General features: G+C 36.2%; 2 protein-coding genes and 1 long non-coding RNA gene across 3 annotated transcripts; 2 read left to right on the top strand and 1 right to left on the bottom strand.

The window, feature by feature from the left end:
* Positions 1 to 4,560, top strand: LOC146949403 (putative sodium/metabolite cotransporter BASS1, chloroplastic). The gene is made up of 7 exons (XM_085745428.1): positions 1 to 580; positions 1,432 to 1,525; positions 1,603 to 1,636; positions 1,723 to 1,777; positions 2,958 to 3,041; positions 3,341 to 3,628; positions 3,746 to 4,560. The coding sequence occupies exons 1-7, from the start codon at positions 116 to 118 to the stop codon at positions 3,896 to 3,898; spliced, it is 1,173 nt and encodes a 390-aa protein (XP_085601554.1). The 5' UTR covers positions 1 to 115; the 3' UTR covers positions 3,899 to 4,560.
* A 4,252-nt stretch (positions 4,561 to 8,812) lies between these two features.
* LOC146949402 (putative sodium/metabolite cotransporter BASS1, chloroplastic) lies at positions 8,813 to 10,628 on the top strand. Its single transcript, XM_085745427.1, has 3 exons — positions 8,813 to 9,062; positions 9,870 to 10,091; positions 10,210 to 10,628. The coding sequence occupies exons 1-3, from the start codon at positions 9,033 to 9,035 to the stop codon at positions 10,360 to 10,362; spliced, it is 405 nt and encodes a 134-aa protein (XP_085601553.1). The 5' UTR covers positions 8,813 to 9,032; the 3' UTR covers positions 10,363 to 10,628.
* A 14,866-nt stretch (positions 10,629 to 25,494) lies between these two features.
* LOC146949401 (uncharacterized) lies at positions 25,495 to 25,936 on the bottom strand. Its single transcript, XR_015025407.1, has 2 exons — positions 25,829 to 25,936; positions 25,495 to 25,732 (listed from the first exon to the last, which is right to left on the bottom strand). It is a non-coding gene; the product is annotated as an uncharacterized LOC146949401 (long non-coding RNA).

Raw genomic sequence — 25,936 nt, 5'->3', positions numbered from 1 at the left:
AATCATTAATCAAAACATTAGTATTTTTTTGTGACAAATTTAATTAAAAAGTTATACACACTGTAGAAAATTTGATATATATTTGAATTTAAAGTCAAACCTCTAAAACAATTTCATGGTAAAAATGCAGGCATCAGTTACATTCTCTCTTCATGCAAACAAAATCATCAATTACAAACCCAAATCCATTCAACTTTCATTAAGATCCAATATTCAACCAAAACCAATATTATCACTCCCTTTCACATCAAAATCCAACAAAATCTACACCTCCAAAGTTGCTCCACTTCATTGCGGCATTTCATCAAACAGTTTCAGTTCAAATGAAGAGAGGAGTGTTAGAGAGTGGATTGAGTTGAGCAGTGAGGCGATATCGACAGCGTTTCCGTTATGGGTAACAATTGGGTGTGTGTTGGGTTTGATGAGACCAAGTTCGTTCAATTGGGTTACTCCTAAATTGTGTACAGTGGGACTTAGTGTAATTATGCTTGGTATGGGTATGAGTTTGACTCTTGATGATCTTCGTTCTGCTCTTTTTATGCCTAAAGAAGTTATCTCTGGTTTTGTACTTCAATATTCGGTTAGTGTGCAATGCAAGTTATCTATTTTCAATTAGTAGTTTTGATTTTTTATGTGGTAAGGATGTTTGTGTGAAGAGATTTTACTCCTATAAAGTAAATGATGTCATATACAGTATTCTCCGACCGATCCTATTTATAAGAGTCAACAAAAGTTGATTTATCTTGTTCGAGATACGTCAACTTTTGATGGCCCAAATGTCTGTTATAAATAGGACCGAAGGCAGTAGAGTACTGTAGTAGTACATTGAGAAAATGATTTATCTTAACCAATGTGATTTGTTATCCATATGCATTTAATATCAATTATTAATTTGTTTATTACTCCGTCTGTCTCAAAATAATTGATCTAATTGATCAATTCAAATTGATTAAGAAAAAATGTACGAATGAAAGAGAGAGAAAGTAACTTTTGCAGTTTTACTAAAGTGAAGTTAAAAATAAATGATATTTTTATGATTAAAGATAACTAAATAAGTCATATTTTCTCATGCTTACAAAACTGTTTTTGGTTTTTCAAAGAAACAACACCAGAGTGATTATGTGAGCTATGAAATTTATAAACAACATTGACACTTCATATTGAAGGAGTGTCTAGTGTTTGACACCGGCGCACGTCATTCCATTCAATCGTTAATTTCTGTAATTTATAACAAGTGTCTACTGTCTAGATGTCAGTTCAGTGTTGTAGCTGGCGTCGTAGTTGTTGTTATGTGATTCGTACCTGAGATGAGATGCTTATACTAGTGTGATATCAATGACACGGACAACACAGCTAGTGATGAAGATATATCATGTTATTACTAGCATTCTAAACGTTCGTCTTAATGAGGTACATGGTGAATATTTTCAGGTGATGCCAATATCTGCGTTTCTTGTAAGCAAACTCTTAAATCTTCCATCACATTATGCAGCTGGTTTAATATTAGTCGGCTGTTGTCCAGGGGGTATGAGTTTTCATCTGGTGATTTATACTTTCTGTCTACCTTTCGCCTATTTTATGTATTTGTTTTTTCTGTTGCAGGTACAGCTAGTAACATTGTTACATATCTTGCACGGTACATAATGTTTCTTTTTCTCTTTCAATTGAGATTTATTAATAGATTATGAGCAATGTAATCTGTTGATTTATTTTCTTTGCCAGTGGAAATGTGGCACTTTCAGTGATAATGACAGCTGCCAGCACTCTATCTGCTGTGGTTTGTACCTTTTAATTTTAAGTCCTATCTTTTACTTTTCTATTTAATGTGCATTGTTGATGACAAGTATGTGGTACTATAAGGATTGCAAATCTGCTACTCCTACATATGAATTTCTAGTATTCAATTAAATTGTTGATGAATTTTCTCCCTTTTAACCCCAGTGGTTGGTTACTTAGGATACGTCATTTAGAGAAGCAGATAAGAAATTATTCGTAATAGGTTTTAAATGATAAGAACAACATAGCCACTATGACGCATACTATTTGTATAGATACATATTCCCTGCGTGACGCAGGCAGTTACTGTTTTCATGAATAGATTTCATGAATTTGTGATCTGAGTTCCAATCTCAAATTAATAGCCGAGAATTCCTACTCTGTGTAAACATGTGATTTCTCTCTATTTCTATATAAATTTTTGGATATTTCTCAGTAGTAGATTTGTAACTGCAATGTTAGAACTTCCAACCATGTGTTTCATATTATCGTTTTGTCTTCTGCTACGATAAGAGAGGTTGTTATATGTCCATATATACCATGAGGCATGTCATCTTAATAGGTGTCATCTGATAGGAAGTTAGGTGCAACAACACCATGCTATGAATTATCTTTTGATTAAGGATCACTTCTTCTGAAAAATTCAAATTCAGGTTTTATTTGTCTCTAAGAATTTGAAGGGTAAAATCACGAAAAAAAGGAGCTATACCGAAATTTGGTATTTCTTCATACATAGGTATATATACTAAAATATTGAACCACATCAATTTTGATATGCCCCCACGACATTATGCTCAACAACTTGATTGGACTTTGATCTCAAATTGGACATTATTCTCTTTTCACCTAACCTTATTGCAACAAACCAAATCGTACTCTAGTAGCACAAAGTTTGTCTATCATACACCAAACTTTTTACAAACTTTGTTTTTTGAAATGATGGAGCACCTTTAACCAGAATTTAGACAAGAAAAGCAAATAAAAACATGTATATCGGGCCTTTTTTCTGAAATTGAAATGTTTCAAAAAGGTTATGCGGCATCAAGAAAGAGAAGAAAAAAAAGCAAAATGTAAGAAGGGTGGTAGAGGGAGATTCAAGACGAGTTACATTTTATGATGGAAAATTCACTTCATCTGTAAACTTTTTCTCACATTGACTGACTGAAAACTTTACACTGCAGATCATGACTCCTTTTCTGACGGCCAAACTTGCTGGTAAATATGTTGCTGTGGATGCAGCTGGCTTATTGATGTCTACATTGCAAGTAAGATTTCCTTCTCTAACTACCGTGCAGACGGGCATGACTGTCTATACTTTTTTTCGATAAAACTAGTAGAACTTATAAAATTGTATGCAATTTTTTGAAAGTATTCAGTTATTTGATTCAGTAAAAACGGATCATTGTAAATAAAATAATTTAAATGAATTTTAAAATTGAACGAAAATAGAGGTACACAAAAGTTTGACATTCCTCTTATACATAGGTATAAAATAGCTGTGATGCTTCATTGATACTCCTTTCTATGATCATCAATGAATTGTTTCTCCTTTCTCTCTGAACAGGTTGTGCTTCTTCCTGTATTGGCCGGCGCTTTTCTTGTTAAATATTTCCAACCTTTTGTAAAATTTATCTCTCCACTGATGCCACCAATGGCTGTAGCAACCGCAGCAATGTTATCTGGAAACGCCATTGCCCAAAGTTCATCGTCAATTCTTATGTCTAGTGGACAAGTGATTTTAGCATCTTGCCTTCTTCATGCTTCTGGATTCTTCTTTGGTTACATACTCGCAAGGCTGCTCGGGCTAGACGTCTCATCATCACGAACAATATCCATTGAGGTTGGCATGCAGGTAAAATAAGTGTTCTATAATTGCATCATTGATTATACATAGACAACTTGCAACATTTTTTTTTTTGTAATCCTTTTTTTGATTCCACATTAGTTTACCCGTTTTTTCCACTTGTAGAACGCAGCTCTTGGTGTTGTTCTCGCTACCAATCACTTTGGAGATCCTCTAACAACAGTACCTTGTGCTGTTTCAAGTGTGTGTCACTCAATCTTTGGTAGTATCTTGGCAGGAATTTGGAGGTTTTCTGTGCCTGCTGAGATTAAAGACTGAAAATATATAGCTGGATGAGCTCATGCATGTAACCAGGGCCGTCCCTATAAAACTGGAGGCTCGGCTCTCGTAGTAAAAATAGGCCCCTAATAAAAAAAAAGCACAATTTTTTTAAAAAATTAATCTTCTATTGAAATTGAAAATAACACTCGTATAATGGTTATTAGCCACAGAAATTAAAATTAGCAACTATTTGTACTAAAGACGTGCTTGTTAATGAAAATAGATGACAAAAAATTCAAGATATATAGTACTTTTCTACATTCATAAATAACTTTGAAATGCATTTTAAATTGTAATGGCCTAGTAGTTATGTATGTAATTGAGACTTTTATATTTAGTTCAAATCCACACAAATGCTCGGGATTAAACCTCAAGACCAATGACTCAAGTGGATTCTATTTTACTACTAAACTATTCCAATATATCTATTGATTTTTTTATATTTTATTTTATATACCTAACACTTGAGTGCTATATTTTTTTTTTTTTTTTGAGGCTCCTAAGATTACGAGGCCCGGCACCGTAGCTCACCTTGCACATGCCAAGGGCCGGGCCTGCATGTAACTAGGAATTGTATTTGTATAATGTGATGTGTAGTCCTTCAAATAAAGTTTAAATGATTATATATTTTTCTGTGCACTAAGGCTGCATACAATACACCAAAACTAGTGGGACCCCTTCCCGGACCCTGCGTATGCGGGAGCTTTAGTGCACCGGGTTGCCCTTTTATTGTTTAAATTTGTATAGTAATATTTAACAAATTGTTCTTATTTTGTAGAGAATTGATATGGTATATTGAATTTGATTTCTCTAAAATAAATAGAACTGAGGGCACTCATTTACAGAGGTAAAGTTCACTTGGTACTTGAGGAATGCTCAGCAAGAAAAAAAAATCAGAAAATAAGAATTGAGAGGGTTATGTGTATGATCTCATCATTGAAATGCATTGGACGCAACTTATAATTTTTATAAGTTATAGAATTCAATGCATTTCAGTGGTGAGATCATCTACATAACCCTCTGAATTTTTTTCACACTTGAGAGGATCCAAATCCGTCATGGGGCATTACAGGGTTTATTACTTGTTCTTTCATTAAAGAAAAAAAATACACCTTTATTAAAATTTGGGGTGTTACATATATTAACATTTTTTTAAAGAAATTTTAGCATTTATTAAGTTTACATCAATCATTTCTCAAAAAAAAAAGTTTACATCAATCAATAATTTTATGCTAAGTATAGAAGTAGAATAGAGAATGTATCTATACAATCGTACATTGTCTTCATTTATTAAAATAGCTAATTATATTAATGATGTTGTTTTTTATATCTTCTATGAATGAATGACGATAAGATACTTAGTATAATTTAACAATACAATTTTGATCTTGTCTAAGAAACATAAATTAAAGTATGATGCAAATTTTAAGATTACAAATATTATGATGTACAAAGAAAATTGTACAGTTACAAGTAATATAGATTTATTTTTCAACTTATTTTTTTTTTTTGAAAGAAAGATAACTATCTCATTTCATTAATAAGAACATCTTGAATACAATCAGGTAATACAGTGAAATAGTGGATACTAGCATAAAATGTGGCCGCCCTAGCAAATCTATGAGCAACCTCATTTGCTTGTCTCCTAATAAACTCTACCATTGAGTTTGTGAAAAAGGATGAGAAGGTAGTCCTACATTCTCTGATGATAGCTCCTAAATCAGATACATCATTTCTAGTGCTATGGAAACTATGTACTACCCTCTTAGAGTCAAGCTCGAAAATAACATTATTTAAATTTTACTCTTTTGCCCATCTGATAGCATATAGCTTCTCCCTCGGACACATCTAAGAGCGGCGTTGACCAACTGGTTCTAGCTTTCACCAACCTCCCGCGATTGCTTTTTTGAAGAAAGCAGCATCTACATTGCATTTGAAATGACCTTCATCTGACTTTCTCCAAACTGTGTCGTCAATACGCTGTTGCTGTACATCCGCTCTATTACGGCTAACTTGCGCGTTTTACCAACCCGTTAGAAGATTAAGGCCTCTGTCACGAACTGCTGCAGCAGTCATGACTTCATTCCTCCAGATACAATCATTTCTCTGTTTCCAAATAGACCACATAACGCAAGCCCAAATGACTCGTTGACTCGAATCTAGCTCCTGCAGGATTTCAAACATGGTGACCCCAAAGCTGAGATTTAATTGAGCCATTTGCTGAACTTTGCTCCACAATCCTAATTGCTGCTAACACTGCATACTCTTTGTGCAATAAAAAAATAGATGCATACTATCTTCATCCTCATTCTCGCATAAAGCACAAGTTTTTGTGCAATTTACCCCTCTGTCTTGAAGTCGGACTCTTGTTGGAAGAGCATTTCTGCACGATCTCCATAGAAAAAGTTTTCACCTTAGGAGGCACCTTAAGGTTCCAAAGGAGTTCCCAATTTCCATCACACCGGTGAGTACTCATATCCACATGTTGACTGAGACTGATACGATATCCACTTCTAACGGAATAGATACCATTTGTCTCTGACTTCCAAACTCTTCTATCGCGCTGATTAGGTTCAAATATTGGAGTATTAAAGATGCGATTAGTATCTTTGTTGCTAACAAGGTTCCTCAATAAACCAACATTCCAAAACCGAGTCTGAGATATGAATAGATCTGAAAAAGTAAGCTCTTTCAATTCTTCTGGAAGACTTTCTGGCTTCTACAAAACACCACCATCCACTAGCCATCGTTGGTCCCATACACAAATATCAGTACCTAAACCAATGCTCCATTTGTATCCTTCGCTAACAACTCTTTTGGCGCCCCAAATGCTGCGCCAAACGTAGGTTGGATTGTGACCAATCTTTGAGTCCAAGAAATCACATTTGTTAAAATATTTTGCTTTGAACAATCTGGTGACAATGTTGTGTGGTTCTGTCATGAATTTCCAAGCTTGCTTTCCAAGCATAGCCTTATTAAAAGCGCGAAGATTTTTAAAACCAAGACCCCCTTCCTTTTTGTGAATGCTAAATCTTTCCCATGACATTCAGTTGATTCCTTTGGTGTTCCTTTTGTTGTGACCCCACCAGAATGAATTAAGCATTTTATCTATATCAACAATAATGGATTTAGGGATAGCAAAGATACTCATAATGTACGAAGGTATTGACTGCAATACCGATTTGATTAATGTTTCTCGTCCAGCTTGTGACAAGCATTTGCTGCTCCAAGAGTTAATCTTCTTCCACACTCTTTCCTTCACAAATTTGAAAGTAGAAGTGCGACTTCTTCCGACTATAGAAGGGACACCAAGGTATTTTCCTGTTCCCATAACCTGTTGAACTCCTAAGATTTGAGAGATAGAGTCTTTGACTGCATCATCTACATTCCTGCTATAAAAAACTTCGGACTTCTGAAAATTTATAGACTGACCAGAAGCACTTTCATACATTTCTAATATATTTTTCATACCCTGAGCTTGACCACTTCTAGCTTTAAAGAAAAGGAAACAGTCGTCCGCGAACAGGAGATGTGATATGATCGGTGCATACTTACAAATCTTTGCTCCATTTATGGTACCGCTTCCTTCCGCTTGACGAATAAGTGATGACAGCCCTTCAGCACAAATGATGACAGCTCCATTTATGGTATCGTTTTGTCTTCTGCTATGATAAGAGAGGTGGTTATATGTCCATATATACCATGAGGCATGTCATCTTAATAGGTGTCATCTGATAGGAAGTTAGGAGCAAAAACACCATGCTGAGAATTATCTTTTGATTAAGGATCCCTTCTTCTGAAAAATTCAAATTCAGGTTTAATTTGTCTCAAAGACTTTGAAGGGTAAAATCACAAAAAAAAAGGAGCTATGCCGAAATTTGGTATTTCTTCATACATAGGTATATATACTAAAATATTGAACCACATCAATTTTGAGCCACAAAAGAAGCCCCCACGACATTATCCTCAACAACCTGATAGGACTTTGATCTCAAATTGGACATTATTCTCTTTTCACCTAACCTTATTGCAACAAACCAAATCATACTCTAGTAGCACAAAGTTGGTCTATCATACACTAAACTTTTTACAAACTTTGTTTTTTGAAATGATGGAGCACCTTTAACCAGAATTTAGACAAGAAAAGCAAATAAAAACATGTATATCGGGCCTTTTTTTTTTTCTGAAATTGAAATGTTTCAAAAAGGTTATGCAGCATCAAGAAAGAAAAGAAAAAAAAAGCAAAAGGTAAGAAGGGTGGTAGAGGGAGATTCAAGCCGAGTTACATTTTATGATGGAAAATTCACTTCATCTGTAAACTTTTTCTCACATTGACTGACTGAAAACTTTACATTGCAGATCATGACTCCTTTTCTGACGGCCAAACTTGCTGGTAAATATGTTGCTGTGGATGCAGCTGGCTTATTGATGTCTACATTGCAAGTAAGATTTCCTTCTCTAACTACCGTGCAGACGGGCATGACTGTCTATACTTTTTTGTCGATAAAACTAGTAGAACTTATAAAATTGTATGCAATTTTTTGAAAGTATTCAGTTATTTGATTCAGTAAAAAACGGATCATTGTAAATAAAATAATTTAAATGAATTTTAAAATTGAACGAAAATAGAGGTACACAAAAGTTTGACATTCCTCTTATACATAGGTATAAAATAGTTGTGATGCTTCATTGATACTCCTTTCAATGATCATCAATGAATTGTTTCTCCTTTCTCTCTGAACAGGTTGTGCTTCTTCCTGTATTGGCCGGCGCTTTTCTTGTTAAATATTTCCAACCTTTTGTAAAATTTATCTCTCCACTGATGCCACCAGGGGCGGACCTGAGCAGGGCAGGGTGTGGCAATAGCCACACCAGCTCAGGCCCAATTTTTTTTTCTTCTTATAGGTAGCCCAGCCTAGTATTTTTTCTTTGATAGTATCAGCAAAGTATAACAGCGTTTTCCTTTTTCTCCCCTATCAACAGAAACGCGTTTCCTTCCTCAGAAGTGAATCACAATTCACGAACAGACAAGTAAACCCAACAACAACAAAATGCGATTCATCCCATCTCCTCTCCTCTCTCAGCCGGTCATGATCATCTCATCTCCTCTCCATTCTTAGCCTGTCAGCCCATGCCCATCTCCTCTCTTCTTCTCTCTCAGGTCAGTTTTGAAATTGATTATAGTAGTGAGAGTAATTGAATCATGATATATAAATTGAAATTGAATTAAGATAGTAGGAGTGGCAGTGATAGCAGTACTGAAATTGAATTTGATTTTAACTTTTAGGTTTTGGTCTGGTTACTAAAATTGATATAGGTTGTTTGGAATTGGAGTTGAACTTGAATTAGGTTGTATTATTGAGATAATGAGAGTTGAACTTTGAGGTATATTAATCTGGATTTTGGACTCCCTGTTGTCTAAGAATCAATAGGTTGTTGCAGTCAAGAAATAGCCCTGTTGGATAGATCAATCAACTCAGATTTTGTAATTGTATATTATATCCAATTTAATAAAGACACAACGTGAGCTATATGATTTTGGTTAGCGGTGCTGATTTCTTGGCCTGGCTAGAGAGGCTTTATACTGATTTTGGTTGTGAAAACAAACAAGAACGCTACCTTTGATTTGGTGTACAAGCTTGAGAAGTTAGCTCTGATTTTGCCAGTGTCAACTGCAAGTGTTTAACGTGTTTTCTCAGCTATGAAATATGTGAAGAGTCAACTAAGTAACAAAGGGGTAAGGGGTGATCAATAGTTAAATGATCGTCTTGTAAACATATATAGAAAGAGATGTTCTTAAAACAATTAATAATATGTAATTTTAGCTCATTTTCAACAAATGGAAAATAGAGCATTTGCTTTGTAATTTGGATGTTACAACCTCTTTTTTAATCTAGCTTCTTATTAAAAAAATTATTATTTAATCATTTGACAAAAAAATATAGCCCCACTGATATTGGAAGTCCAGGTCCGCCCCTGGATGCCACCAATGGCTGTAGCAACCGCAGCAATGTTATCTGGAAACGCCATTGCCCAAAGTTCATCGTCAATTCTTATGTCTAGTGGACAAGTGATTTTAGCATCTTGCCTTCTTCATGCTTCTGGATTCTTCTTTGGTTACATACTCGCAAGGCTGCTCGGGCTAGACGTGTCATCATCGCGAACAATATCCATTGAGGTTGGCATGCAGGTAAAATTAGTGTTCTATAATTGCATCATTGATTATACATAGACAACTTGCTATACTTTTTTTTTTTGTAATCCTTTTTTCGATTCCACATTATTTTACCCGTTTTGTCCACTTGTAGAACGCAGCTCTTGGAGTTGTTCTCGCTACCAATCACTTTGGAGATCCTCTAACAACAGTACCTTGTGCTGTTTCAAGTGTGTGTCACTCAATCTTTGGTAGTATCTTGGCAGGAATTTGGAGGTTTTCTGTTCCTGCTGAGATTAAAGACTGAAAATATATAGCTGGATGAGCTCATGCATGTAACTAGGAATTGTATTTGTATAATGTGATGTGTAGTCCTTCAAATAAAGTTTAAATGATTATATATTTTTCTGTGCACTAAGGCTGCGTACAATACACCAAAAATGGTGGGACCCCTTCCCAGACCATGCGTATGCGGGAGCTTTAGTGCACCGGGTTGCCCTTTTATTGTTTAAATTTGTATAGTAATATTTAACAAATTGTTCTTATTTTGTAGAGAATTGATATGGTATATTGAATTTGATTTCTCTAAAATAAATAGAAGCACTCATTTACAGAGGTAAAGTTCACTTGGTACTTGAGGAATGCTCAGCAAGAAAAAAAAATCAGAAAATAAGAATTGAGAGGGTTATGTGTATGATCTCATCATTGAAATGCATTGGACGCAACTTATAATTTTTATAAGTTATAGAATTCAATGCATTTCAGTGGTGAGATCATCTACATAACCCTATGAATTTTTTTCACACTTGAGAGGATCCAAATCCGTCATGGGGCATTACAGGGTTTATTACTTGTTCTTTCTTTAAAGAAAAAAAATACACCTTTATTAAAATTTGGGGTGTTACATATATTAACATTTTTTTTTGAAGAAAATATATTAGCATTTATTAAGTTTACATCAATCAATAATTTTATGCTAAGTAAGTAGAATAGAGAATGTATCTATACAATCGTTCATTGTCTTCATTTATTAAAATAGCTAATTATATTTATGATGTTGTTTTTCATATCTTCTATGAATGAATGACGATAAGATACTTTGTATGATTTAACAATACAATTTTGATCTTGTCTAAGAAACATAAATTAAATTATGATGCAAATTTTAAGATTACAAATATTATGATGTACAAAGAAAATTGTACAGTTACAAGTAATTGTTAGCCTATATTTTTAAGGCTATCATTTAATGTGGTGTTAAATGCAGTCAAAGGAGAGTCAACCTTATCATCGAAGAAATGAAGAGTTGTTCTTAAGGTTCTATCGAAGTTGGGCTTGCTGGGAGCACGTGCTTCAGTTCGACGGATAAAAACCATCAAAGGACAGTTATTTTGGATAAGGACAAGCAACAGATATCTCCAGGCGGCACATTCGAAATTCAAATTAGGCAGTTAAGACTTGTTAGTTTTCATATGGTTATAGGTTTGAATTCGAATGTAGGTAGTTATTTCTATTTGTATAAATAGTAGTTTTTCATAGAAAAAAAAGTCGCAATTCAATCATACAAAACTTACACTCAAATTATCCGTATGGAAGCGAGAAATGAGTTACAAGTTGCAATGTATGAATCTGTGTACCAATTTACTTTCGATCAATGCAATTTAAGTTCTTTTTCTTAAATGTCTTTGCATTTTGCTTGTTCGTTTTGAACAATTTCTTTGTTTTTATTTAACAAACTTCGATTGAAGTCAACTGGGTTGATTTCGATTGCTTTTATTTTCTTTGTTTTATTTAACATTCAAGAACATTACGGTTTCCCACTAATTACAAAAGCACAAATATGCTCTTAAGATTTACTGGTTGATCTTGCAAGTAACTCTGTCTAAACCAGTGTTTGTTTACCAAAAATCAGCGTAAACAAATTGGCACGCCTAGTGGGACTGTTTTGTGCCTTTGTAAATAATTTCATAAAGAAATTTGTAGAATTTATATTGTTGGTTTGTGTTGTGTATGCTCTTAAGGAGTAGGAAGAAACTGCCTGATATGGTACGTCCTCCTCTCAGTCCAAATACAGCGGCATCGAATGCCGCTGGTTCAGCCGGAACCACAACCAATCCTTCTTCATCATCTGGTGGTACACAAGCAATTCCAAATAGTGCCACAATGACGGCACTACAAACCGTCGAATCAACAATGGCCATGCCAACATCGCAGGCCATTCCAACGGTTACAACATCCGCTCAAGAGTCTCAGGCCGTTTCGACGGGATCAACTATCCCTGGCCAAACCACACAGGCCGTTCCAGCATTTTTTAATCTGGGCACAAGTCGTCGAAATATGCAGTATGGTATGCCGACTTCCTTAATGCAAGGCCTGCATACAAACCCATCTTCGTTCTCCGAAAGTTTAAATGTGCCAATGCCTCAATTCTTTACCCCAGGGATGAGCGTTCCGATTGCAACGCCCCAACAAACTTTAACGAATGTATCTATGATGGCATTAAGGCAACAAATGGACGAGGCCAACCATGATATGGCCAATTTAGTAACGCAACAAATGGGTGCAGTGATTAATCCCTTAATTCGAGATACGAATAATAGTTATCAAGCGTTATCTGCTCAAATGGAGCGAATTGCTGATTTTTTCGGTGCCCCTGCTGCACGAAGCACACCGTCTAATCGAAATTTAAATGGTGGGTCGATAGAACCCCCAGCAGTTAGTCAAAACGCTCAGGTGCCTGAAAACCAATTTCAACCACTAGGTGCACAGGCCCAAATTCCGGAAGAGCCTGAAAGGGTACCAATATTAGTGAACAGGCATCAAGATGCAGACCAAGTGGTCATGCAAGCCCGTCGAAACAATTACGAAGGGCATAACAACATAGCGAATGTTGTTGAGGCTTTGTTAGCCCAAAATGGTTTTAATATGGGTTTATATAGACCAAATTTCTTATCATCACTATCTGAATATGTTTTAGAAACTGACTTACCAAGAAATTGGAAGGTTCCCCAATTTACTAAATTTTCTGGGGAAACTAATGAGTCAACAGTTGAACATATTGCTCGATACCTTATGGAGGCGGGTGAGATGGCAAATTATGAGAATTTAAGGTTGAAATATTTCCCAAGTTCTTTGACAAAACATGCCTTCACTTGGTTTACAACATTGCCTCCTAATTCTATTTTTAGTTGGAATCAATTGGAAAAAGCTTTCCATGAACAATTCTACATGGGCCAATCTAAAATTAGTTTGAAAGAATTGGCTAGCGTTCGACGAAGGACGCATGAATCCATTGATGATTATTTGAATAGATTCCGCCTTCTTAAGGCCAGGTGTTTCACTTTAGTACCAGAACATGAGTTGGTCGAAATGGCCGTTGGCGGCCTTGATTATTCTGTTCGAAAGAAGTTAGACACCCAATATCTTAGGGATATGGCACAACTAGCAGACAGAGTTCGACAAGTTGAAAGACTCAAGGCTGAAAAAGCCCGGTCAAACAAATTCCCTAAGAAAGAAAAAATTGCTTATGTAGATACAGGAGACAGTGACCCTGAATTCGATTGGGGGTCAGACATTGTCGAAGAAAATGAGATAAATTTGGCAGAACTTAAAGATGGACCGCCTTATACTTGCAAACTGTTAAGGCCATCGAATGGAAAAAATCCTGAAGAGCCTAAAAATGATAAATACCCGTCCAAAACATATACTTTTGATGTTTCTAAATGTGAGGAGATCTTCGATCTTTTAGTTGCAGATGACATAATTTTGGTGCCAAAAAATATGAGACTTCCTCCTTTAGAACAAAGAAAAAAACGAGGTTTTTGCAAATTTCATGGATTTTTAGGCCATAACTTATCTCGTTGTACTCGTTTCAGGGATTCTGTGCAAACAACTCTCGATGAGGGAAGGTTGAAGTTTGGAGACAAAGCCAAACAGTCGATACAAATCGAAACAGATCCTCTAAAGAAGGCTGATTCAATGTATGCTGATGTGGTTGCCATCAACATGGTAGATATCTCAGAAGAATTCAGCACTGAACCCCATTCTTCGTTCCCAGTTTCAGGTCAAAATTTAAAAACTGGAAATGAAGAGATGGTTGTTGAAAACCATCAATTTGAAGAAGCAATGGTAACTGAGGACCAGTTTGCTGAAAAAATGAACATGCCATGCTTTGTCCAAGATGCAGCGCAATTTGATAGATTTTCTTAACAGATGCAAAATTTGATAGATGCAAAATTTGATAGATTTTCTTAACAGATGCAAAATTTCCAATGCACATGCCATGCTTTGTCCAAGATGCAGCGCAATTTTCGATAAAGAAGTTGCAAAATCTGTTGAAGGATTTCAGCCCCAAACTAAACGTAAAGGGGGATGGGTGGATAACCGGTTAAAATTTAGTTTCAACAAACGAGGAGTCCCCTACAAAATGAATCCTTCAGAGAAAAATCCAGATAAAAATCACAGAAAGACTTTCAGCCCTTCCTCGAAAGTTCCTACAGACACTTGGGTTTTCTCTGGAGGTAAAAAATCTGGTTACTCCGCTCCACCAACAAAATGGGTGAAAAGAGTGGCCACAACATCTCATCAACAAGAGACATCGAATTCTAGCAAGTACGCCTACAACAATAATTATAAGGGTAAGAACCCTATGACAAAAACACAATGACGAAGGTATCAACGCCAGAAAAAGGCAAGTGCTTTGAAGGACATTACTAATGTTGAGAAAAAGGAAAAGAAACAAGAAACTGTTTTCGAAATGGTCAAAAGACCAGCCACTGAAAGGATATTTCCTCCTCTATCAATCTTGAAAGAGGACCTCCCAAAAGAAGATGAAGAAATGACTTCAAATTTTTCTGAATCTGACCCAAGTCTCGATATAGTGTGCAATGTTGTGTCAGTAGTGCCAGTCGAGTATGACGTACCTTCTGAAGTAAATGAAGTGGAAAGCGACTTCACTGAAGAAATGGCTATTCACAAGCCATTGTGTTACTATGTTATGAATGATGGTTGTGTTGAAGATCAACATGCAGTGTTTGAGAGACCAGACATCTCGATGATGCATCACCTCAAACCTTTATTTATTCAAGCCAAAATAAATGGTGTGGGAGTGAATAAAGTGCTGGTGGATGGTGGTGCTATAGTGAATCTGATACCCCAGTCTTTTTTAGGGAAAATTGGTCTCGTCGATTCTGATTTAAAACCACATAACATAGTTCTCACTAACTTTGAAGGAACAACTGGTAATTCTCTTGGGGCTGTCGAAGTCGATCTGATAGTTGGGAGTGTGAAAAGAACAACTACATTTATGGTGGTCTCTTCTAAGGCTAACTTCAATGTGTTATTAGGAAGGGAATGGATCCATGGTGTGGGGGCAGTACCTTCTACTGTACATCAAAGGATTGCTATTTGGAGAGAAGATGGTTTGGTAGAGAATGTCGAGGTTGATCAAAGTTATTTTTTGGCTGAAGTGAATACTATCACCAAGAAGAATTTCGACAAACAACTTGCCAATATTTCTCCAGTTCTTTCTCTAGGCCCCAAATATGTAATTTCTGAAGATGAAATGTATACTATGAAATTACATCCTGATGGTTTTGTATGGGAAAGAGAACTCGTCGATCATGATTACATAATGGTAGATCATAAGGAAGTTCCTCTAGGAGAGGAAAACTTGCTTAGAACAAGAGCTTCAGCATACAAGAAGGTTACTGATGACCTCACCCCAGAATCAACAGAGTATGCTATCTCACCAACTGGGTGGGATATTGAAAAGTAATTTATGGTTAAGCCCAATTTTTGGGACAAAATTACGGCCTATGTGGCCGAAACTCATGCCAAAACGGCTAAGGAAGCCGAAATTTAGCAAAATGAAATGATTGAGATTCCAGTGAAAGATGCTACTGATGATTTTCTTGATGATCAAAAACTGGATTGCATATATGATGAAGAGCCTTTGGGTTTCGAAGAAGATCCTATGGGATCTACCATTAAAATGAAGGTGCAGGATCCTATCGAAGAAGTAGATTTGGGAGATGGTTTCGTTAAAAGACCAACTTATGTAAGCACCAAGATTCCCAAAGAGTTTAAGGATCAAATAGTATAACTTCTGAAAGAATATAAGGATTGTTTTGCTTGGGATTACAATGAAATGCCTGGTTTGGATCGAAAAGTGGTGGAGCTAAAGTTGCCAATTCGACTAGACAAGAAACCTGTGAAGCAAATTCCTAGGAGGTTCGCGCCTCATATCTTGCTAAAGATTAAAGAAGAGATCGAAAGACTCTTGAAATGCGGTTTCATCAGACCGGCCAGGTATGTAAATTGGCTAGCAAATGTAGTGCCTGTTAAAAAGAATAACGGGACAATAAGAGTTTGTATTGACTTTAGAGATTTAAATCTCGCTACTCCCAAAGATGAATATCCTATGCCTGTAGCAGAAATGCTATTAGATTCAGCAGCAGGATTTGAGTATTTAAGTATGCTTGATGGCTATTCAGGCTACAACCAAATTTTTATTGCTGAAGAGTATATTCCTAAAACAGCGTTTCGATGCCCGGGGACATTAGGCTGTTATGAGTGGATAGTAATGCCATTCAGCCTCAAAAATGCTGGTGCTACATATCAAAGAGCAATGAATTCGATGTTTCATGACTTCATAGAAGACTTTATGCAAGTCTACATCGATGATATTGTAGTTAAATCCTCATCAGAGGATATACATTTGAAACACTTGCGCCAGTCATTCGAAAGGATGCGACAATATGGATTAAAAATGAATCCATTAAAATGTGCATTTGGTGTTTGTGCAGGTGATTTTTTAGGTTTTGTTGTTCACAAAAAGGGGATGGAGATCAATCAAAACAAAACCAAAGCAATAATGGAGACTAAAGCCCCTTCAACCAAGAAAGAGTTGCAATCTTTGTTGGGAAAAATTAACTTTCTTCGGAGGTTCATATCGAATCTAAGTGGTAGAACGCAAGCATTCACATCATTGCTTCGTCTGAAGAAAGAGAATGTGTTCAAATGGGAACCAGAGCACCAGAAGGCTTTCGATGATATCAAATCTTATTTGATGAATCCTCTTACTTTATCTCCTCTTTTAAAAAATAAACAGATGAAATTGTATATAGCAAAACAGATGAAATTGTATATAGCAACTTCTGAAAATACTATGGGTAGTATGTTATCACAAGAGGATGAAAATGGTGTAGAAAGAGCCATTTATTATCTTAGTAGGGTTTTGAATGATGCTGAAACAAGATATCATCCAAGCGAAAAATTATGTCTTTGTTTGTATTTCTCATGTACAAAACTTAAGCATTATATAAAGCCTTTTGATGTCTGTGTTTATTCTCATTTCGATATAATTAAACATATGTTGTCAAAACCTATTCTGCATAGTAGAGTAGGAAAATGGGCTCTAGCACTTACGGAATATTCATTGACTTATCAATCTTTGAAATCCGTCAAAGGCCAAATTGTGGCTGATTTTATTGCTGATCATTTAGTGGAAGATCTGATGCCTGGGGGCATCGAGAACTCGTGGTGTAAGTTATATTTCGATGGCTCTAGTAATAAAAATGGAATTGGAATTGGAATGGTGATTATTTCACCAAGCAATACTATAACTAAGTACCAATTTCGAATAAACCAATTTTTTTTCCAATAATGAGGCTGAATATGAAGCCTTAGTTACCGGTTTAGAGATTTTACTCGAACTGGGGGCAAAAAATATCGAAATAAATGGGGATTCAGAACTAGTATTGAGACAATTGACCAAAGAATACAAATGTGTCAAAGAAGGTCTAATTTTATACCTCACCATAGCGAATGTGTTACTCAAACGTTTTGTTCATGTCAAAATACAACATATTCCACGAATGGAGAATCAAGAGGCAAACGACCTTGCTCAAACAGCCTCTGGATATAAGATTTCGCATGATCAAGAGCAGGAACCCATCGAAATTAGGAACAAGCGCAGTTCGATAGAATCCTTTCCTAATAAATTGTCAACACCAAAACTTGGGGGCATAGAAGCATCTCATAGACAAATACAAGGTATGAATTTAATCGAAATTTTGGTTGTTAACAATTTATCTGATAATGATTGTCGAAAACCTATAGTTAATTATCTGGAAAACCCCAATGGTACAACTTGTCGAAAAATAAAATACAAAGCTTTGAGCTATGTGATTGTGGGAAATGATTTATTTAAAAAGACCCCAGAAGGAGTTTTGCTTAAATGTCTTGGAGAAACGAGGCATACTTAGCCATTTCCAATACCCACAATGGAACATGTGGTACACATCAAGCAGGCAATAAAATGAAGTGGCTTTTGTTTCGACAGGGTTTATATTGGCCAACTATGCTAAAAGATTGCATAGAGTTTGCCAAAGGATGCCAAAGATGCCAGGAGCATGCTGGAATCCAACGTGTGCCAGCAAGTGAACTACACTCGATAGTCAAACCTTGGCCATTTAGAGGTTGGGCTTTAGATGTAATTGGGGAAATAAAACCTAAATCATCGAAAGGCCACAAATATATTTTAGTTGGGATAGATTATTTTACCAAATGGATAGAGGCAATCCCACTAAAAGAAGTTACACAAGAAGAAGTGATAAATTTTGTTCAAAAACATATCATATATAGATTTAGCATTCCTGAAACTATCACTACAGATCAAGGATCTGTGTTTACTGGTCGAAAGATGGTAAAATTTGCTGAAACAACAGGTTTTAAATTATGCTCAGGCAAATGGTCAAGTTGAAGCAGCAAACAAAAGTATTATTTCGATAGTTAAAAAGAAAGCCAAAGGTAAACCCCAGAATTGGCATGAATTTCTTGGTGAAGCTTTGTGGGCATGTCGAACTTCTCCCAAAGAATTGACTAATACTACACCCTATAGGCTTACATTTGGCCATGATGCTGTCTTGCCAGTCGAAATCTTGCTTCAATCAACTAGAATCCAAAGGCAATTTGAAATTCTGATGAATCATTATTGGGATATGATTTTGGATGAGTTGGTAGACTTAGATGAAGAAAGATTAATGGCATTAGAAGTCCTCATAAAGCAGAAGGAAAAGATAGCTAAGGCTTATAATAAAAAAGTTAAATCAAAACTTTTTGCCCAAGGAGATTTGGTATGGAAAGTTATCTTGCCAATAGACAAGAAAAATCGAGTGTTGGGGAAATGGTCTCCTAGTTGGGAAGGACCATGGGAAATTCAAAAAGTTTTTTAGAATAATGCGTATGAAATCAAAGAATTAAATGATGATCAAAGAGTCATACGCATAAACGGAAAATATTTGAAAAAATATAGACCGATGTTGCAAGAAATTAAAATTGCACAAAATTAATTCAAAATGAAAAACGAAATATGGAATTAATAAAGATAAGTGCCAACTAATGGGCAAATTACACCATAAGTCCCAAAATGGATAAACTAACCATTGCAAAAAAAAAAGTGCAAATAAAACAAAATAAACGGATTAAAATTTGAAACAACGGTAAGCTACTGAATCTACCACTGGTGATTCATGCCAAAGACTTCGATGAACCATCGAACTTCGCTATCCAGGCGGCAATCGATGCCGAAGTTGTGGAAGTTATAGTCTTCATCAGCAGCAGGGAGGAAGCCGCGATAATGCCCTACCCTTCCATCGCCTGGGCAGTTAAGCCAATTGTTGCAGAATTGTCGACGGATCATACCTGCAGGCATGGGTCTCCTATACCAGGTACAACGAAACCTAAAAGGAGTAGTACCTCCCAGGATGTCCAACCGAAATTGTTCCATTCTTCTGGTCATCAATAGTTCCCTGAAATCTTCAAGAAGCTTCTCGTAGTTTAAATGAGGAGGACCACAAGCCCTCAAGAGAAGTTGAAAGTATTTAGCACTTTCAAAGGGAGCAGCATTCTTCAACAAACGGTGTATAGTATCAAGGTTTGGAGTTTCATGCAACATTTGTTGGGAACATCGAAGGAGGCAGAACATAGGGTTGCCATGATCCCACAAACGCAACATGAAATCAAGCTTCTCATGAGTTGGTTCCAAATCATTCAGTAGGCGAATGCAGTCATTGCCAAAAGACTTGGTGACAATAGGATTCCTACAAATGATTGCATGCCTTTTGTTGGTCCTTTGAAAATAAAAGAGGTCGTGCATGCTGTGTTTAGCGACCCTTTTTGCTATGTTGATGAGAAGATCATCACTCAAAAAATCCATTTCTGAAAGAAGGAAAAACTTGGAGAAAGTTGAAAAGTTTTCAAAGAGATGGAAATGAAAGAAGATGATGGAACTTTCAAGAGAAGTTGTTTACATTTATAATAAAGATAGAAGATGAAGGAGTTACTTTTTACGATTTCTTAAGCCGGTTTAGATGCACACACGTGGAGCTAGGAACCGTATATTGCCTTGGGAAAAGAAGGAAGTTGAAAAGTTGATTTATTTACTTTTTTATTTTCCTTTAATTGTCATTATTGACAAGATAGTTTGACGGTTCCCTAGACTAGGTTAACTTGTTTGGTTAAACAAAAGAAACTTTTTAGTTTCTCATCATTACTTGTCCTTGAAACACGTTCCTAAATAATATTTTTAGAATATTTTATGGTAAATAAATTTGGCAAATAAGTTTTTAGAAATAAAAAGTACTCTTGCCATTTCAAGTAGTAAAAATACCATCACAAAATACCAAACGAGGGTAGAAAGGAACTAAGTGTTTCAAAATAGAATTATTACAGAAATGTTGATATTAAATGACAAATTCAGACAAGAGCTTATCGAGTTGACTTTTAAAAGTCGAAAGCTTTCCATCGAGAACACTACAATTTTTAGTAAGGGCTTGTATTTGCTGTTGAAATTGTTGTGACTCTATGGCCTTTTGAAGAGCAGCTTGAGCCTCTTGTTTCATGAGCTTCTCTTTGTCCAAGAGGTTAGTCTTTTGAGTTTCCAGTGCTTGGATTTCTGCCTTGTATTTTGCAATGGTAGCATCAATCTCTTTCACCTTTTGTTGAACAACTGGAGTTTCCTGTCGAAAGATTTCAAATTTAACATTGAATGCAGAAACGTCCGCCACAAGCTGATCACAGCACTGCGTGTGCTCTTTAATTTGGGCTTGATCAGTCTTCTTTTCTAAGAAACTTTGATTGATGTCATCAAGAAGAGGCTCTAGTGAGTGAGAAAGTTGCTGGAATTTAGAACCAGAAGGAAGCTCACAAAGCTTATGCAGCAAGTCTTTTACTTCACCTATGATGCCTTCATCTTGCTCGATAGCCTCCAATAGGTTAACTTTCAGGACTTTGTCTCGGAATGCCGCTAAGAGATTTTCTTTCGATGTCTCTGATGGAGCATCAGTAGAAACGTTCGAAGATTTGCCACTACTCTTCAAGAAGAGCGCATTGTTCTTCATCAAGAGAGCAAATGCATTAAGAGGGTCCTCTTGCTCAAGACGGTCGAATTCTTCTGGGCTTATAGCAGCGTCAGTCAAATCCAAATTGACCATCGACGTAACCTTTTCTGATGATAGGTTAGTTCGATCGAAGGCGTTCTTTTCGAGAATTGGTACTTCCTCATCAGCCAAGTTGCTAAGGATTAAACCTTCGTCATTCGTTTTCGATGGCAGATTAAGAGAAACATTAGCAGCACCAGGAGAGCTAGTCTCTTCCCCTTCTTCTTCCTCAAAAATTGGAGTTGGGATATCTTTGTCAGTTGAAAGAAGCTGACCCTGTTGAGAAGTATCAACAATGCCATGTTCGATATCCTGTAAACGAAATAAATGTCGCAAGGGATTATTAAAAGAACATAGAATAGAATATGTTAAAAATGGCATCAAGTTGATAAGTTACCTTCGAAACATTGTTACCTACACAAGATTGAGCACTGTTGGGATTTGAATGTTTGTGCCCATGCTTCCTCCTTTTTGGACTTGATTTGATTGGAGATCCCTCAGTGTGTGTAGTCTCAATGATGGTCTCTTGGACTTTATGTGTCCTTTTTCTTCGGCCTTCTTTAGCTTTTGGCATTTCTGAAGTTGTAGTAACTTCGATAGCCTCAGAAGCAGAATCAGGCTGGGAAAACATCGACTATAATATTATCACATAAAGAAATATCTAAAATAGATCGATGAAACTTACATGATCTTCAGGAGCAAGTTCCTCGACATCCATGGGAGATGGTTCAGGAGAAGGGGTGATCTGTTTCTTCTCTGATTTCAATGATTTTTTCTTCAATGTCTTCCCTGACTTGGATTTCGACGGTTTTGGAACATCATTATCATCATTCATATTTTTGGAGTCCAAAGAAACAGCTGCAAAAGGAGGATACGAGATAAGTGACAAATAATTTTTCTTTCTCTGAATTTACTTGTTATTGTCTAAGAAATTGGTTGGTAACTTCATTACCTATTCCTATCGGAGAAGTGATTCGAATATGAGCAAGGTCTAAGCCAAGATGACCTCTAAAAGTATAAAGGTTCAGTTTCGATGCAGTCACTTTATCCTCCTCTTTCTTTATTAATAATTGTTTCATTCCCAGTAAGGAAATACAATGTAGCCATTTTGGATATGGTGGCCTAAAAGCTAATGCCAGTTTACTGGTTGGCAATGGTGGGAATTTTGTTTTAAAGTGCAGTGCAAAAAGGTATTTGCTAGGAGTAAAAGGTGGAAACTTCATCGAAGGAAGTTTATTATAAATCTTATCTCTTAGAGTTTGGGCGGCATAATTGACTGTTCTTTTTAAATGCAAAGGATCATATACAGTCTGAAAATACTTTTGAAAAGCCTGAATTTCTCGAATATGCGTACCTTTGGTCTTCTTAGTCTTGCTCTGCACATTGTTAAAAGCAAGAATTAGTTGAGGAAGTATTCGATCAGGATTCACTCGATTGGTCTGGCGTTCATAATAATCCCGCCACCATTGAAAGAATGCTTCAGTGCATGATGTAGATAAAACAAAAGGAATAGGCTTGAAAACAAGTTTTTGTTTCTCAGCTTTACGTAAAGTTGACCTCCAAAATTGTTCTATCATTGGCTGCTTCAGGTCATCTATGCTTTGGTACAAAGAAGTGGGCTTAGGCTGAACTAACCCAAATTGTCTAGCAACATGGTTCGGTTGATAACCATATAACCCATAAGGACTGCCAGGTGTAAGCCTGCTAGATAGATATGTGGGAGTCAAATAAGCCTCCCAAATAGCATTGATCTCTGCCTCATCTTCGACAGAGGTTGCTGGAAACTCTTTTGTAAACCAAGTTGGTCCTCGAACTCTGGTAGCAAATGGAGCCATGGCAGGTGTAAAAGTGTCACATTCTAAGAAGGTATTAAAAGCAATGGAAAATAGGTCTTGAGAAGTCCTATTGCCATATTGTAGCATGGCCAAACCAATACCTTCGATAGGGCTATCTTCATAAGCTTTCTGGAAGCGCTTAGGAAGTGTAATAGCCAGCTTTGTCCTAAAAGTGGCCAAGAGCCACAATTGAAACAACCAAATAGGACCAGGAATCATCAAACTACCCCAAAATGGATAATATTTGATGTTGGTTACTGCTTGGTTTAGGTTCTCATACAGGGACCCTAAAATGAGTTTGCTTAAGCAAATGTCTTTGCCTTCATGCAATTGAATGGCTAAACCAGTTAACTTTTTGGGAATCTGGATTGACCTTGAGCAAAAAATGAATTTGGATAACCAACAAGATAAAAAGGCTATGTGTTCTGAATCAGAAATTTCAGCAGTTGAAGTATCATAATGGTCCAGAATGAAAAGACCATAAGCAGGTCTAGTAAAATCAAATGAGAGTTCCGATTGGTGTTTTTCTGGATCGAAAGTTTGGCCAGTGGGTTTAAGACCAGTAATGCCTGCAACATCTAGCAAAGTAGGTGTAAGCATACCACATTTTAAATGCATGCTATTTGTCGAAGGATTCCAGAAATGCAAGGCAGCGATTATCAGTTCATTATGGTACTTAGGTCCTAACCTAGATAGCTGAATAAGGTCAAAAATGCCTATGTCTTTCCAAAATTGACCTTTTTTCTTCTCTAGTTTATCTAGCCAGCCAATGTAAGGGTCATCCTCGCTAATTCGTGGCTCGGTTCTGAATTTGGATTTCAAAAAACTTAAATCATATGGACCCTTAGTGAAGACTAGTGGAAGTTGTTCTTCTGAACATGGAAAAACGGTGCTAAGACCCTTTGGGGTTTCCTTTTCTATAGGAAGCGGCCCTAATAATGCATGTTGTGATTTAGGGCAAGAGATAATTACCTGGGATTTCCAGATTTTATCTTCGGCTTCCTTGATGTCAGGTTCCTTTATGAGCACAGGAGCGCCGATAGAAAATTCCTTAGAGAAATTTATACGATCATCGTGCTTTGCAGTTCCAGATGAAGAACCTTGTGCTTTTGTCATGATATAAGTGTTTAATGATTGAGAATGACGAACGGAATGAAGTAATTTCTTCTGGAAAAAAATGAGGTTTATAAAAAGGGTTTTTTTTTCTTTCTGGTTTTTGCTTTGAAGAAGACGAATGAATAGTAGAAAGGGAAAGTTTGGAAAGTGAAAAGGTAAAGGTAAAACCTTTGTGTTTTATAGCCTTTTGATCAAGACATGTGTCAACATCTTGTGTTTGACAGTTTACAAAAGTGGTAGTTCCCAATGGAACGTGGCCCACTAAGTATGGTGGGGACACCAAAATTTTCTTTTGAATTGTTTCTCTACCAGAATGACGTCAGTTGAATTTCAAGCATCGATTAAGTCGAAATATAGGCATTGGGGTCAGAAACATCTTTCTCTCCCTATCAACAAGATGAGTCGACAATGACGTTTCTGGGGGGCAATTTGTTAGCCTATATTTTTAAGGCTATCATTTAATGTGGTGTTAAATGCACTCAAAGGAGAGTCAACCTTATCATCGAAGAAATGAAGAGTTGTTCTTAAGGTTCTATCGAAGTTGGGCTTGCTGGGAGCACGTGCTTCAGTTCGACGGATAAAAACCATCAAAGGACAGTTATTTTGGATAAGGGCAAGCAACAGATATCTCCAGGCGGCACATTCAAATTAGGCAGTTAAGACTTGTTAGTTTTCATATGGTTATAGGTTTGAATTCGAATGTAGGTAGTTATTTCTATTTGTATAAATAGTAGTTTTTCATAGGGAAAAAAGGTCGCAATTCAATCATACAAAACTTACACTCAAATTATCCGTATGGAAGCGAGAAATGAGTCACAAGTTGCAATGTATGAATCTGTGTACCAATTTACTTTCGATCAATGCAATTTAAGTTCTTTTTCTTAAATGTCTTTGCATTTTGCTTGTTCGTTTTGAACAATTTCTTTGTTTTTATTTAACAAACTTCGATTGAAGTCAACTGGGTTGATTTCGATTGCTTTTATTTTCTTTGTTTTATTTAACATTCAAGAACATTACGGTTTCCCACTAATTACAAAAGCACAAATATGCTCTTAAGATTTACTGGTTGATCTTGCAAGTAACTCTGTCTAAACCAGCGTTTGTTTACCAAAAATCAGCGTAAACAGTAATATAGATTTATTTTTCAACTTATTTGTTATAGATTTATTTTTCAACTTATTTGTTACACTTAATTGCACTTACAAGAACCATAAATACACCACACCAATTTCGGAAGATGACACATATCTGTTGGACATTCAGTATGTCTTGCAGGGAATAGAACCTGTATTATTTAATAAGAACAAAATAAATGTTACTAAAAGGTGATGAAATATTTTATATAAGATAAATTAGAGTAGTGTGAAAAAGGACTTATTACTTTTAGTTAGGAAAAAAAATAGAGAAAGAAAGATGATAAAAGCATAAGCATATATGTATTTTGAGCCATATTTTTCCTCCTTTGCGTTTAATAAGTAGAAGATTCTTT

The sequence above is a fragment of the Medicago sativa genome, chromosome 2, assembly GCF_051527215.1.
Source record: "Medicago sativa cultivar Bolivia chromosome 2, Bolivia_mono, whole genome shotgun sequence".
In the NCBI taxonomy this organism is placed as follows: domain Eukaryota; kingdom Viridiplantae; phylum Streptophyta; class Magnoliopsida; order Fabales; family Fabaceae; genus Medicago; species Medicago sativa.
Note: the sequence above shows the minus strand (reverse complement) of the source record. Positions and strands in the feature narration are given on the sequence as shown.

What these genes read in the sequence shown, in the direction of transcription:
- LOC146949403 (XM_085745428.1), top strand. Translation starts at nt 116, where the DNA reads ATGGTAAAAATGCAGGCATCAGTTACATTCTCTCTTCATGCAAACAAA. An exon ending in AGTCGGCTGTTGTCCAGGGG is followed by an intron (nt 1,526 to 1,602) that starts GTATGAGTTTTC and finishes TTTCTGTTGCAG; the next exon opens with GTACAGCTAGTAACATTGTT. An exon ending in CCATTGAGGTTGGCATGCAG is followed by an intron (nt 3,629 to 3,745) that starts GTAAAATAAGTG and finishes TTCCACTTGTAG; the next exon opens with AACGCAGCTCTTGGTGTTGT.
- LOC146949402 (XM_085745427.1), top strand. Translation starts at nt 9,033, where the DNA reads ATGCCCATCTCCTCTCTTCTTCTCTCTCAG. An exon ending in CCTCTCTTCTTCTCTCTCAG is followed by an intron (nt 9,063 to 9,869) that starts GTCAGTTTTGAA and finishes TTGGAAGTCCAG; the next exon opens with GTCCGCCCCTGGATGCCACC. An exon ending in CCATTGAGGTTGGCATGCAG is followed by an intron (nt 10,092 to 10,209) that starts GTAAAATTAGTG and finishes GTCCACTTGTAG; the next exon opens with AACGCAGCTCTTGGAGTTGT.